This window comes from Pungitius pungitius, chromosome 17 (assembly GCF_949316345.1).
Source record: "Pungitius pungitius chromosome 17, fPunPun2.1, whole genome shotgun sequence".
NCBI classification, from domain to species: Eukaryota; Metazoa; Chordata; class Actinopteri; order Perciformes; family Gasterosteidae; genus Pungitius; species Pungitius pungitius.
The window spans coordinates 13,145,271-13,158,647 of NC_084916.1; the positions used below are offsets into that span (position 1 = coordinate 13,145,271).

The 13,377-nt window shown below is 45.9% G+C and overlaps 1 protein-coding gene across 2 annotated transcripts; it reads left to right on the forward strand.

Annotated features, from left to right (window-relative positions):
* The first annotated feature begins 818 nt into the window (after window positions 1–818).
* LOC119219296 (oxysterol-binding protein-related protein 3-like) lies at window positions 819–12,967 on the forward strand. 2 transcript variants are annotated; one of them, XM_037474411.2, is made up of 22 exons: window positions 819–994; window positions 2,615–2,724; window positions 3,031–3,147; window positions 3,958–4,011; window positions 4,091–4,204; window positions 4,341–4,493; window positions 4,608–4,701; window positions 4,807–4,910; window positions 5,382–5,471; window positions 5,617–5,776; window positions 5,898–6,022; window positions 6,108–6,239; window positions 6,687–6,780; window positions 7,642–7,877; window positions 8,249–8,386; window positions 9,199–9,262; window positions 9,660–9,738; window positions 9,892–10,036; window positions 10,568–10,712; window positions 10,801–10,927; window positions 11,591–11,713; window positions 12,207–12,967. In XM_037474411.2, exons 1-22 carry the CDS (start codon window positions 967–969, stop codon window positions 12,301–12,303), a joined length of 2,529 nt encoding a protein of 842 aa, XP_037330308.1. In that variant the 5' UTR covers window positions 819–966; the 3' UTR covers window positions 12,304–12,967. The 2 variants fall into 2 exon arrangements, with proteins under 2 accessions (XP_037330308.1, XP_037330307.1); XM_037474410.2 differs by having other exon boundaries at window positions 823–994; window positions 2,615–2,736.
* The last annotated feature ends 410 nt before the right edge of the window (window positions 12,968–13,377 follow it).

Below are 13,377 nucleotides of genomic sequence, written 5' to 3' on the forward strand. Positions count from 1 at the left end.
GGACCTTTTATTTCGCAGTGCCAAACGGCGAGTAACGAGGGGAGGAAGCGTGTATACAACTATGAGCTCTGTGGTGGTTGATGGCATTCCTCCTGTTGCAAGAATGCGTTCCCGTGCAGAAAGCAGACAGGACGTCTGTGTGTTTGGTCGTGTTCTCGGAAACTGGAAACTCCAGCTGGACGGTTCCTCCCGATCCAGTTGTCTGAAGGTCCCGTCATAATAGCCGGCGAGAAACCGGTGTGGCCTCGCTGGAAGAAAGCCACGGGGCTTTTTTCTTTGAATAGGCCGAATGTGTTGCCTGTAGGCCGAGGCGTGGGTAGTTCATTCTTAAAAGCAGGACCAAGCGTCCGCCGCGTCGAGGCTTTTAGGGAGTACCAGTGGAAGGAAAAGGTTCCGCTCTTGTCTTCTGTTTGGGTCTCTTCCTTTGTGACCGGGCGTTAAACGGGCCTCTGCTCACCTCGGGAACGGGGCTAATCCTATTTAAAGATTAAAGCTCAGTTGATATGTCTTTTGTCATTATGGGGTAATTACAGGTACTAATGAAAAAATACGCTGGGAGGGGGAAGGTTTTATTCCCAGGTTTGTAATCGGACCCGACGCACCCCATCGGCGGGCCGCGTAAACGTGATTCATGTTAAAAGAAGAAAACAAATGTAACTTCCATCAGCTTCTAAAAGTTTTTATTACCTCATTTGGGCCTTGTGACTCCGTGGCCTTGGCCTTTGCCTTGAGACTGACCCCTTTCCATCTTAACCAATCATTTACCAGGTTCTACGCCATCAATGATTGACTCCCGTTACGTAAGGCCTTTATAGGCAAAGCCCGAGCACCGCTAGTCTTGCGGCGCGAGCGGCCGGGTGGTGTACGACAGTGACCACTCGGTCGAGGTGAGAGGCCACTCGGAGGGATGCTCGGGGAGGTCGCGTGTCCCGGGCTTCGTTTGCAGATTTCACAGTAGTCTCGACCATGGCAGCTTGTACTCAAGACTCTCAAGGTGAGGAAGGGTCGCGAGGTAGTGAGCGACACAATCTGTGAGGCAATTCTTGCGTCTGCATCTGTTGCAATTTCTTTAAAAGATTTTGCACAAAGAGAAAGTGCCGCCGCCCTCACTCGCCACATCGGTGTTTGCAATTGAGATTGTATTCCTCCAACGAATTCATTCAGAGCTGAGGATCCCCCCTGCAGGTCCCGAGCTCCTACATCAGTTTCCACCACGTAATGCTTTGCACCTTTCTGCCGTTGCAAGGCTAGACTTGGGCAACACAGATGTGGATCTGGAGAAGGTGTGTGCGTGTGTGCGTGTGAGAGAATACCTGAACCCGGTTAAACATTCGCTAAGCTTCAGACGCGTCTGGGGACGCCAGACGTGTGGCGGCCTGAACGGAGAGAACGCGATGACTTGGCGAGCTGGCGAGTGCTCGCTCGAAGCCCACTCCGACGCGTCCTCCGTCCTTACTAGTCCGCTCTCCACAGCTGTGAAGCAAGTGGGCCGCCCTTGTGTTTCTGGCTGCTTATAGCCCACTGTTGACTGTAGCTAGCTGTGTGTTTGGAGAGTGGGGAAGTGAGGGAGGGGGGGGGGAGCACATTCTTTCCTGTTGATGACTCATGTCCTCGGCACGATACTGACTGTAAGAGGGGCCGTGGGGAACTGCAGCGCACGCACACAAACCGCCAGGCAGTTTTGCAGGGGATTTGCAGCACAAAAATGTTATGTTTCAGAGTTTCCAATGTGCTAATCCACCCGACAGGGACTTGCCCCGCTCACAAGTCCACGTCGGCACGCCTGGGGTTAGTCTTTGACGGTAGCGGCATACAAAGGGAGTGACACACATACACACACACATGTGGTCTCAAATATGCAGGCAGGTTGTGGCATGACATTTGTTGCGAGGAGAGGAATGAATGTGACACGTCCCCCGGGCCTCCACCGTTGACTTTTGAAGCTAAACAAGCCAATTTGGTTCATTTTGAAATATCTCATTTGATTTGGAATCATACGTATTGTGGGCAGAATTTAGCCAAAACCCCCCGAAAAAAACGGCTCATTGTAGAATAAAGCGTTTATACTTCGCAGGCCTTTCATTCATACTCAACCCTTCATCAACACGTAAACCATTTGTGTTTCAAATGGTGATAGAGCAGGAAGTGGCGGTCCTATTGGCTGTAATCCGCCAGTGGTGAAGCGGCAAGACCTTTAGTTCTTAGTTGCGTTGTACCGCAGCTACCGTCTCTCAAAGATGTTTTTCCGTTGGATGGATCTAGTTGGCTCAAAAGTGTCACAGTTCCCATGAAGTCAGGCTTCAGTCAGAATCCATCTGAATTATCAGATGGATGTCCAAGAGAGCTCACAGTGGAGTGTATTTTTTTCCCCTTCTGGATATTTGTGTCCAGCTTCCTTAAACCAAATATACTTTTTTTTATCATCCTCTATCAGGCTGTTGGAGGTTAGTCAGACACACAAAGCCATTCCGCTCCGTTTGTATCAGTTTGGTCCCGTGACACCGGCTCCCCTTTTCGACCCCTGTGCTCCGTGCTGCCTGTGCCGTGGCCTTCAAAGTTCAGAGCGATGCTCCCGCCGGCTCTGCTGTGATCTCTGTTGCCGCGGTTTCCACAGAAACGAGACACGCGGCAGGCAGAAGGCGCTCCGCTCGCGAGACCACGATGACGACGCCGTCGCCCACTCACAGTGACGGAAGCGGCTCCTCCAAGCACGTCAGGAACCAGGTCAGGAACCAGGTGGGTCTGCGTGCTACTTTTAATGTACTCTATAAGAGTATTGGTGTGCTGTGTTTTTTTATTTTTATTTTATTTTTTTAAGTGTTAAAAATTGATTCAATTATTAAGTGTCGCTCCCTTTGACTGAGCATTTAACACGAGGCACAACAGCTCTATTTTTACAGCTGACACAACAGCGTTGCACTTAAACGGTATCTGTGATGGAGGTTGTGTTCCCTGATAACGTGCTTCAGATTGTGCTATTTCCACGTCCGTCTTAACTCGTCCGGCGTCGCGCCTGTGTCTCCCCTCCAGGACAGCTGGGAGATTGTGGAGGGGCTCAGGGGGGTTCCTGCCAGCACGCGTGAGCCCGACAGACAGGAGGGCTTCCTGCTCAAGAGGAGGAAGTGGCCCATGAAGGGGTGGCACAAGGTGAGCGCCATCCAAACTCTTGTTAAAGTCCAAGACGGCAACAGCAGTGCAGCGCTTCTTATAATAGAAAGCCGCTTGTTGAACCAGAGACCTTTTTTTTCACTCTGAACATTATTGCCTTTGTTACAAAGGGTGTCAGAGTCTATTTTGAATATTCTGTACTGTATTCATCCCGTATTCTTTAAAAGCCTAAGTGGTGTTTTACCACATGTCCATTATTATAAAGCAGTTTTGCATTTTAAGTGCGATACTGTACATGGGTATAGGTGTGATATATTTCCTGATGATACCAGTATCAAACAAGTCTTTCAGTCCTCCCTGAATGTCCAACTAAAGTTCTGACCTGGTGTCTTTTAATACATTGAGCTATTTCCACATTTCCTCCTCTTCACCATTAAAGCCCTCTGTATTTCCTTCTTTCCATTGTTTTATTCCCAGCCGATTACACTGTAACCCTGACTCATCTTCCTCCCCCTCTTCAGTGTGCTCATGCATACCTGGAGAGTTCTGCCTTGCAACGTGATTGAATCTATTAAATAGACAATATTTTGACCAACGAGGAGGTCCAGTACAGCCGGAGCATTCATGGTCATTATCAGTAGGGCTAGTTACTTATTTTTCTGCTGCTGTGGTGAAGGTGGAATAGCAGGGTCATTGAGGGGTTGTTTCATTGTTTGCTCCATAATGGCACAACGTCTGCACACCTTTTTGTTTTATTGGACTTTTTAACATTGTGCGAATCAAAGAGGGCAAAACTAAACAAAGTGTGTATCATTGTGAATACATATTGTCTGATTTCTTCCCACTCAGAGATACTTCATGCTGGATAAAGGCATCTTGAAGTATGGAAAGCGGGGAGCTGATGTAGGTATTACCCCCGACCCCCCCCCCCCCCCCCCCCCTCACCATTCTCCGGGCCGCTAACAAAGTGCGATGTTCACAGCTGCAGAAGGGAAAGCTTCACGGCTGCATCGACGTTGGCCTCTCCGTCATGTCGATCAAGAAGAAAGCCATGTGCATCGACCTGGACACGGAGGATAACATCTATCACTTGAAGGTGACCTCCCCCCCCCCCCCCCCCCCCCCCCCTCAAACTCGCTCAAAACCATCTAGGCTTTTCGAGGAGTTCACATACTTCTTCCTCTCTGATGGACCAAGTTACTGCTCCTAACGTGACTGCACGGCCCCTGCAGGTCAAGGCTCCGGAGCTGTTTGAGGAGTGGGTGTCAAAGCTGCGTCATCACCGCGTGTTTCGCCAGAACGAGATCGCCATGTATCCCAACGAGAGTCCCCTCTTCAACCCCCACGCCTCGTCCTCCCCCTCCCTCGGCGACACCCTGAGAAAGGTGAGTTGTCGGCGTTTTAGATCCGCCGCACTGAAGGGATGCGGTTGTGTGACTGTTGCAGAGGCCTGACGTCCTCTCTCTCTCTCTCTCTCTCTCTCTCTCTCTCGCAAACAGAGGGCTACTCTCACCAAGCAGGCGTCTGTGGTCCAACAGGCGAAGGTCAGTTCTTGGCTGCATTCTTCAGAGGACATGGACAAGTGCTGCAAAGGTTGGTTGCTGTTGTTTTGTCCATTTACCTTTCCGCTCGCCCTCATCCTTGATTCTGTCACTGGGTGCGCCCCAACTTTTAATCATAAAAAAATCTTTGACTCAGACTTGGAGGAATGTGAGTCGTACCTGCTGGAACTCAACCTGCTGCTGAAGAGCATGGAGGTCCTCCACCGCACCTACTCCGCCCCGGCCATCAGTGCACTACAAGTAAGCACAGCCACACGGATCGAGTGAGCCAACCTAATGCCACTTAATCTGTTTTTGTCTTGATTTAAGCTACGTAATAATATCTAATGACAACACATCTGCAGGTTTTCCTCAATGCTCGCGGGAAGCTTTTTTTTTTTTAAAGCACTTTAACGTCCGTCACTCGCGTGTCTCCCGAAACGGATTCTCTTTTGATTTTATTCCATTAACACTGACGCTATCTTTTTTTGACACTTGAAATCTATTTTGTTGCCTTTCACAAAGCATTAGTTCCACGAGCAGCTGACAGAAATAACAGATATTTCCTCGTCTTTTTGAAGTTGGTTAACTGTATCTAGATTGATCTGTTAAGCTAACTTGCATGTTTCACTACAGGCAGATTCCCATCACTGTTGTGGGGTGCGGACTGAAAACCACGTGACTTTTTGAGAAAAGTGTTCTCTTTGAGACAGTGTTCTTGTGGCACCACAGGCTTCTAACTATGACATGCCCAAAAAAGAGAAGAGGCCAAGGAGATGGCGATCCAAAAACAACGGCAAAGAAACCAAAGTCAACCTGCAGGTACACAATTGTGGCCTTTTTTATGATGATTATTCATCTATTAAAACTAACTTTGTTCAACAGCATAAACAACGGGGACACGATGGCTTCTCCTTCCTCTTGTTTTTTTAAATATTTTTTTTTATTGTTTGTTTTTGTCCACCAGGTCCCGAGCTGCATCTCCTCTCAATCCCCTCGTCTGCACGCCTCCAACCCCAATCTCTCCACCACGGGCTCAAACCCCCAGGAGGCCTCCCCCGAATCCCCGGACTCGCCCACGAACGCGTCCCGTCTGCAGGGGGACTTCTGCTTGCTGGCCAACAACAGTGAGTCCCCCGCTGGGGTTCCCCGCCAAGGCGGCTCTGGAGATGCGTCAACGCGCTCGTTTGTGTCTCTGGTTAGACAGTTTCCATGACGACGATGTCTTGCATTGGCTTCTCTCCGCAGTCCACACCTCTCTGAAATCGGCCTTCAGTTCTCTGGTCGCGGAGAGAGACCGAATGAGGCAAACCATCGACAGGCAGGCACCCCAGCCAGCGCAGGTCGTCGGCCTGAAGACGGCCTATGCCTCGGTGAGTGAAAAAAATAAAAATAAAAAGGGTGTGCGCCAACCGTCACCTCAGGTGCAGTTTCACTTAACTGACTTCTTACTATCAGGAATGTCCCGGAGGGTCTCACTCCTTGGTCCACCAGTTGTCCAACGAGAGCAAGGCATCGATCTCCGAGTCGATATCAGAGTTCTTCGATGCTCAGGAGTACCTCCTGTCCTCTTCCTCTTCTGAGAATGAGGTGAGACACTATATTACCCAATAGGTTTGATTGAAGAAGTTGATAACAAAGTCTTTAACATTTTTAGTTTCTTGCACAATAATTTGTTTTGTTGGTTTGTTGCCAATATTTACATTTGAGAAGCTGGACCCATGAAATTCTTTGCTTTATAGACTAAATTTGGATTTCCGTTGACATAATTGATTTCTTTCTATTACATGTTTCAGTGCTACAGTGATGCAAATAATCAACTTCAAGTCCTATACACGATTAGTTTTTCAGGAAAAATACATCTGTGTCCTACTGTCGCAACACGGCTCCTTACTTTAAGCACTCTGGTTACTTGGTGCATTTCACATTTTTTCTGTTCTGATGAGGCAGCACTTTACGGTTTGTCTGCCATTTTCCTTTTTCATTAAATGTCCTTTCCGCCCGCTGACCTTTTTAGCGCTGACTTTCCGTCTCCAGGTCTCGGACGATGACTCTTACATCAGTGATGTCAGCGACAGCATCTCCGTGGATACCTACAGCAACGAGGGAGGCAGTGAGAGACACAACTCCGGTACGTGGTACAGCAACAAGTTGTGGATGCAAACTGTTTTATTCTCTCCCAGAAGAGGTGCAGCGTGTGATTGCGACTCGGCCTCTGTGTGCCTTTTGTGTATTTTTTTTTAGCGTATAATTTACAAATGTTTTAATCATGGAAATGACTCACTTGCGTAGAGAACGTGTTGAACAGGATCTTTGCCAAAGTGTTTACAAAGTCAGTACGATGTTCCTCACACAGTACGTGACAAAGCATCTGTGTAAAGGATCCCTTAATTCACAACTGCAGATGGTTGCTTTGTTTTATTTATTTGTTTTATCCTGACTGCATGAACCTATTGGCTCAAAGTAGCACAAAATTTATGGGAATAAAGGAAATCGTCACGTTGCTTTTCACCTGGTTCAAACACAGAGAAATAGGGAGTATGATTCAAGCTTGTTGAGAGAAAGGGGTAAATACAACTTTCAATCAATGAACAGATTAAATAACTAATATCTTGTCTTCATTTGGACTTGTCACAGGGTGTGAGACGGATTACTGAAGGCTCATGCCAATATGTAGGGATATTTCTAATGAAGCTGATAAAAAGACTCCATATTTGTATTTCTTTTGCATACTTGAAGTCTTACCATATTCATTCCAACAGTTCAAAATCTCTCACAGATTTGACTTATTTGGCGCCCAAACTGAATTTAAAGCATAACAGGCAAGTCAAACATGTCTGCTCCAGCTCGTTGACACTTGAGTGAAACAAGTTTTGACGCTGGCTTTAAGTGACGCCTTTTATCTCCACCAAACCAGCTTTTGCCCTGGAAGGTTTTCATGAAACCTGATTTTTGCACACCCTTTGTAACCCCACCGCTTGTATTCTCCCAGTGAGCAGCGCGCTGACACCGGCCCGTCGGCGCTCCACGCTGCCCTCCACCAGCCCCACCAGCACCGTGAGCCTTTGGAACATCCTGAAGAACAACATTGGCAAGGACCTGTCCAAGGTGGCCATGCCAGTCCAGCTCAATGAGCCGCTCAACACCCTGCAGAGGCTGTGTGAGGAGCTGGAGTACAGCGAGCTGCTGGACACCGCCAACCAGACCCGAGACCCCTACCAGCGCATGGTGAGTCAGTTCATTCAACATATCAACTGCTAAAGCACAGACAAACGGATAAACAGATGGAAGCACCATCATCACAGTAGACTTGGCTATTCTGACCCACAGTCCTCTGAAGAGAGGACGTATGAGCAAGAGGGTCAAAGTTCAAGGTGCAACGTGACACGTAAGCAGTGTGTCCTAGTTCTTTAAGTGACACTTATCTAATTTGTAAGGGAAGCTCCTGTATTTAAAAGTAAAGATATGAGATTTTGGAATGCATTTGTCCCATGTAAGCCAAGTTGCTGGTGTCACACACACAGATATACACAGCCATGTCACTTTGAATGCACGCATGTAACCAATCTTGTTCCCCTCCCTTCTCATTGTCTGTGCAGGTGTACGTCGCTACATTTGCAATAACTGCATATGCGTCCACGTATCACCGAGCAGGAAGTAAACCCTTCAACCCGGTGCTCGGAGAGACGTACGAGTGTGACAGACCGGATAAAAGCTTCAGGTTTATAGCTGAACAGGTAGACGTCCCACTATTCACAACACGCACACACTTCAACACATTGGTTATACACTCCCTTTGTTGGATAAGCTTCTTCTCAGTTAATATTTAGATTCAAATATAAAAAGGGATTGAACTCTTATGCAAATTTGATGTGTCTATAATTCAAATAATGACTCTCACAATAACCTCTAGTAGACTAATTCACACTGGGTGTTGTCTTAAATTATAGAAGTCTCATTTATCTAGTGCTTAGCTCAAACTTTTCATTAAAATATATTTAATTTAAAACACCCTGACTCACACGGGTAGGTATCCTGTACCTTTGCAAGGGTTTGTAAGTGTGTACTGCGGTTTTAGTGCACATGCATGTAATTGGGAAGTAGTGAGCAAATGATGAAAGAGACTTGGACAAAGGTGAGAATTTGTATTTTTGATGAGGTTTTGTGGTTGTTAAATGCAGACCCAATTGATTCATTGAGACCCATTTGACTATAAGAATACAAGATAACATGAAATTAGTCATTCAAATAGGCTCTCATTTTGTTTTTTATGTATTGATTCTTTTGAAAGCAACTTACAAGACCTCTTAATCCATCTAGAAGCAAACCATGTGGAGCAGAGCAGCTGTGCACGGTCACATGTCTGGCGCTCTTGTTTGTTTACAGTAACTACACTGATCTCTCTAAATAGACGTTGTCGTGGTTTAAAGCCGGCATGGTTCTAGGTTTCCTCTCGTTTTTTTTTTTTGTGGTTCCGACCACTTCATTATTCCGTACTTCCTGAGCTACACTGGGCATGCTTTTGACGGACTTCCTTTTTGTTTCCCAGGTGAGTCATCACCCACCTGTGTCTGCATGCCACTCTGATTCAAGGAACTTCGCCTTTTGGCAAGGTGAGCAGGAGAGAACATGTTTGTAATAAACATTTCCCCTTCCCTTTGGTTTCTGAATCCTCGTTCTAGGTAATATTTAGGGTGGAAAGTGCTGTTGTGGAAGATTAAGTGACCTGATTTAACCTCACGTTGCCAAGTGATCGCTCTGTGACTTTCCATTGAATGAGTGTTTGATTCTTTATGTGCATACTCCGAGAAATTAATGTGTAGATCAGACTCATGGGGGAAGAACAAAGGCGCTGCTGCCTTTTTGTTTGTATTTGCCTCCGTGCACATGGACAGAGAATTTGATTCATAAAAAAAAGCCGCTGTTTAGGGAGGACACCGTTTAAAGCCTTAGAAGATTTAAGTAAAGAACAAGCACTCACCTGTCATCTTGCCGTCTCATTTCTTTTAGATGTTCGATGGAAAAACAAATTCTGGGGCAAATCCATGGAAATTGTTCCCATGGGGACCACACATGTCACACTACCTGCGTAAGCCCTTGTCCCCTTGACTCATTGTGTGTTTGAATGTGCATTAGTGTTTACACACCTGTTTAACGTCATGGTGAACGTTAATAGGCTATACCTGTGGCTATTAGAGGATCGACACGCACAGTGAGCAGAGCACGCTTTTGTGTTCTCCAGGTTCGGGGACCACTACGAATGGAACAAAGTGACGTCGTGCATTCATAACATCCTGAGCGGCCAGCGCTGGATCGAGCACTACGGAGAGATGTCCATTAAAAATCTAAACAGTGATGCCTGCCAGTGTAAAGTCACGTTTGTCAAGGTCGGTGAACGCACACATTGAGTTACCGGGTTTAATGTGAAGGACACAAACTGATCGTTGTTCCCCAATTGATTTATTGGGGGGAAGCAGTTTGGCTTGGTGGCTTAACAAAGCAGATAGAATGATGGTGTAGCTGTAGGATGCCACTTGTTTCTCCAAACTGTTACTGTTGGATGCTCTTCTATTCCCAAGTGCTGGTTTGTCACTTTGACATAAACATGAAATTGTAATCGTTGAACACGAAGGGACTCTTCAGTTCATAGAACAATGTACTTTTTTGTTAGTACAGTGCTTCCTCTCTCTATTCCGTTCGATCGACACTATCAAAGCAAACCCCGCCATCTTGTGGACAAAGAGAGAAACTGCATTTTGAAACCAGGATCATGGAAAAAGGAGGAGCTTGAATCCCTTAAACCCTGACATGAATAAAGCAATACTCATCAGATTTAAATGTGGTACTTTGTGTAAAATGCCTCCTCCATCTCACACATACAAACAGTTTCCTCCATTCTTTTTTTTTCAAAATTTTAGGCGAGATCATGGAGCTCCACAGTGAACGAGATAGAAGGCGTGGTCACCGATTCAAACGGAAAAGTTGTACACTCCATCTTCGGAAAATGGCACGAGTCAGTTTTTCAGGGAGACCCCCCTTTGGCCACGTGCATCTGGAGAGCAAGTGAGTGAATGTCACTATAGAACGCTTTCACAACCGGGACTTCCAACAAAAAACACACTTTAATTTGTAGCTTTGTGTGTACGTGTAGACCCCATGCCGGTGAACCAAGACCAGTACTATGGCTTCACCCAGTTTGCAGTGGAGTTAAATGAGTTGGACTCCACCCTGAGACCTCTTCTGCCCCCCACAGACACACGCTTCAGGCCCGACCAGAGGTTTGCACACTTGTCTTGTCTGTAAATGTTCTTGAAGCTTCCACACAGACATGTTCTCATACCCATTAAAGAAAGTTATTTTAAACTAATGGGTTGAACAGATGACCCAGTAGTCTTTTTCAAAGTGGTGCATGTCTGAAATATTTGTGAAACGTAAATCGAAGATCCTTTACCACAGAAAAGGTTTTGACATGTCACAGCAGGAAAACCACAGGTACACAAGGTCCGTGGTCTCTGTAAAGTGAAAGCTAGCTCGTAGATTTATGAGTCACCTGAGCTGAACGCAGCCATTTAAGTTCCTCTTTGAGGAAATGAAGAATTAAACCTGAACCTACATCCATTCCCTGTAGGGTTCATTACATTCATTGCAACTCAAGGATCAAAGTCAAGCTACAGTAAATGCAAACAGGATGACCAAGTGTTTTGGGCTTTTCAAAAGACTTTTTTTTTTTTTTAATCTGCGACGGGTCGATTAGCCTAATCAGTATGGTTCTATGCACTCTGGTATTAAGCAACACCATTTAGCAGCTACATGGAAGGTAAAGTCACCTGCAACCTCCACTGCTAATAGAAAATATGGGGTGAACGGCAACAGCGCTGTCATATGTCCAAATTTGCACATGCCTCCATCCTGACTCTCTCTCTCTTGGGTTCTTGGTCCAGACTCTTGGAGGAGGGAAACGCAGAAGGAGCCGAGGAGCAGAAGCAGAGGATAGAGCGGCTCCAGAGGGAGAGGAGGAAAGTGCTGCAGGACAACAACATGACGCACCAGCCGCGCTTTTTCAAGTACGTTCCCCCCCCCCGATTTCGTGCTTGCGTGCGATCAGTTGCGGCGGTTTCATGGGGGTTTTTATCCGCAAATTTGGTTCGTTGCGTATGAACGCCGTAGCGAGACGCGGTGTCTCGTGGTTTTCATGGGAAGATACTAGAGACACTTATTTGTCTTGGATTACACAAATGTTTAGAAACTGAGGTTTAAACCAACTGTTTAACAGACAGGCCAAGGAACCTCAGACGTGTGAAATGAATGTAAACAAAAAGTATGGATTTGAGTAAGGATGTAAAAGGCTGGATGTAAACTATTGACCTTTATGTCTTCCCATTTGTTAAGGAAACACCTCTTTTTTATATTATTTGTCTGCGCTCTATACCTAATGAATTGGAATTATTCTGGATACTAATGTAGTTTAATAGGCAGTACATTTGCCAGGTAACTCATGATAACATGATCATCATTCCAGAGGCATTGATCATTAAGTGGTTTGTTGTGTGTTGACAGGAAGTCCGATAACGACACGTGGGTGAGCAACAATTCATACTGGGAGCGGCGCCGAGACCCTGGCTTCAGCCAAATGGACTTCCCTCTGTTGTGGTGACATCTGGGTTCAACCTACCCGTCTTTATGACATATTTATCATCAAGAGGGAAGTGTGAAACTGAATGGAGACCAGCCTCCAATTGCTGCTTAGAACGAACTGCCCCATGTCATGGTCACCCAAACCTGTGCAGACTTCTTGCTTCCCCTTTCAGGACCGAGCGGAACCTGTAGAAAGTTTTGCTGGTTTTGTTCCTCATGGACACGTTTTCTGTTCTTATTGTCATAACTGTAAGGGACAAAGTGACAGTGTAAAAGAGTGTGTACTGTGTCATCTCAGCATTTACAAAAGTGCCTTTTTATTGCAGTGCCTCTCACAATCAACTGCTATCGCAGTTATGCAAAAAACACTTTTATTCTCGAGACTTAAATATTACTTGGATGATTTTAGTATGCTATGTTGACTGCGGGTCGGAATAAAAGGATCCTTGTTGGAAGTGAGGTTATTGAAAAAGTCAGAACTCGCTCGTGTTTTCCTCCATCCAAGCAGCACCGTGACACAAGGGTTTTGATCAGATGTTCTGATAACAAAAGAGGGACGTTTTCAGTGCGTTGCCTAGTTATAGGAGGTCATGTTGTCATAGGGCTATGGATAATGTTTATCCATGAGGGAAAAATGACAATGGCACTCCATGTTCAAAGAAGATAATAAAATGTACAATGGATGGATTGTTATGTTGTGTCACACTTTTGTTTTTAGCTTACGGGATGAGTCGCAATTGAGTTCGCTTGTTTCACGCATTGCCTCAAACGAGTCTCTTTACAAAGTTTTGATCAACAGAAAGAAGTTGGCCAGTGGTGCAGAGTTCTGACTGGATTGTAAAATTCCATATTTGGTCTCTAATCTGAACAGTGAAAGGTGTAAAGGAAAGGAGGTAGCTGGGTGCAGGCTTGTTTCCTGACTAACCTGCCCTCCTCATGTTTAAGTCTATAACTTGGTTGTGTTTTTTTTTTTAATCCATCTTTGCTGGACCCTTTTTATACGTTCTGCCATTTTTCCGTATAACCTTGATTGTCTTTGAACACTTTATGGAATAAACCCAGCCGATGGGGGGCTTCCACATCCCAAGTCGTG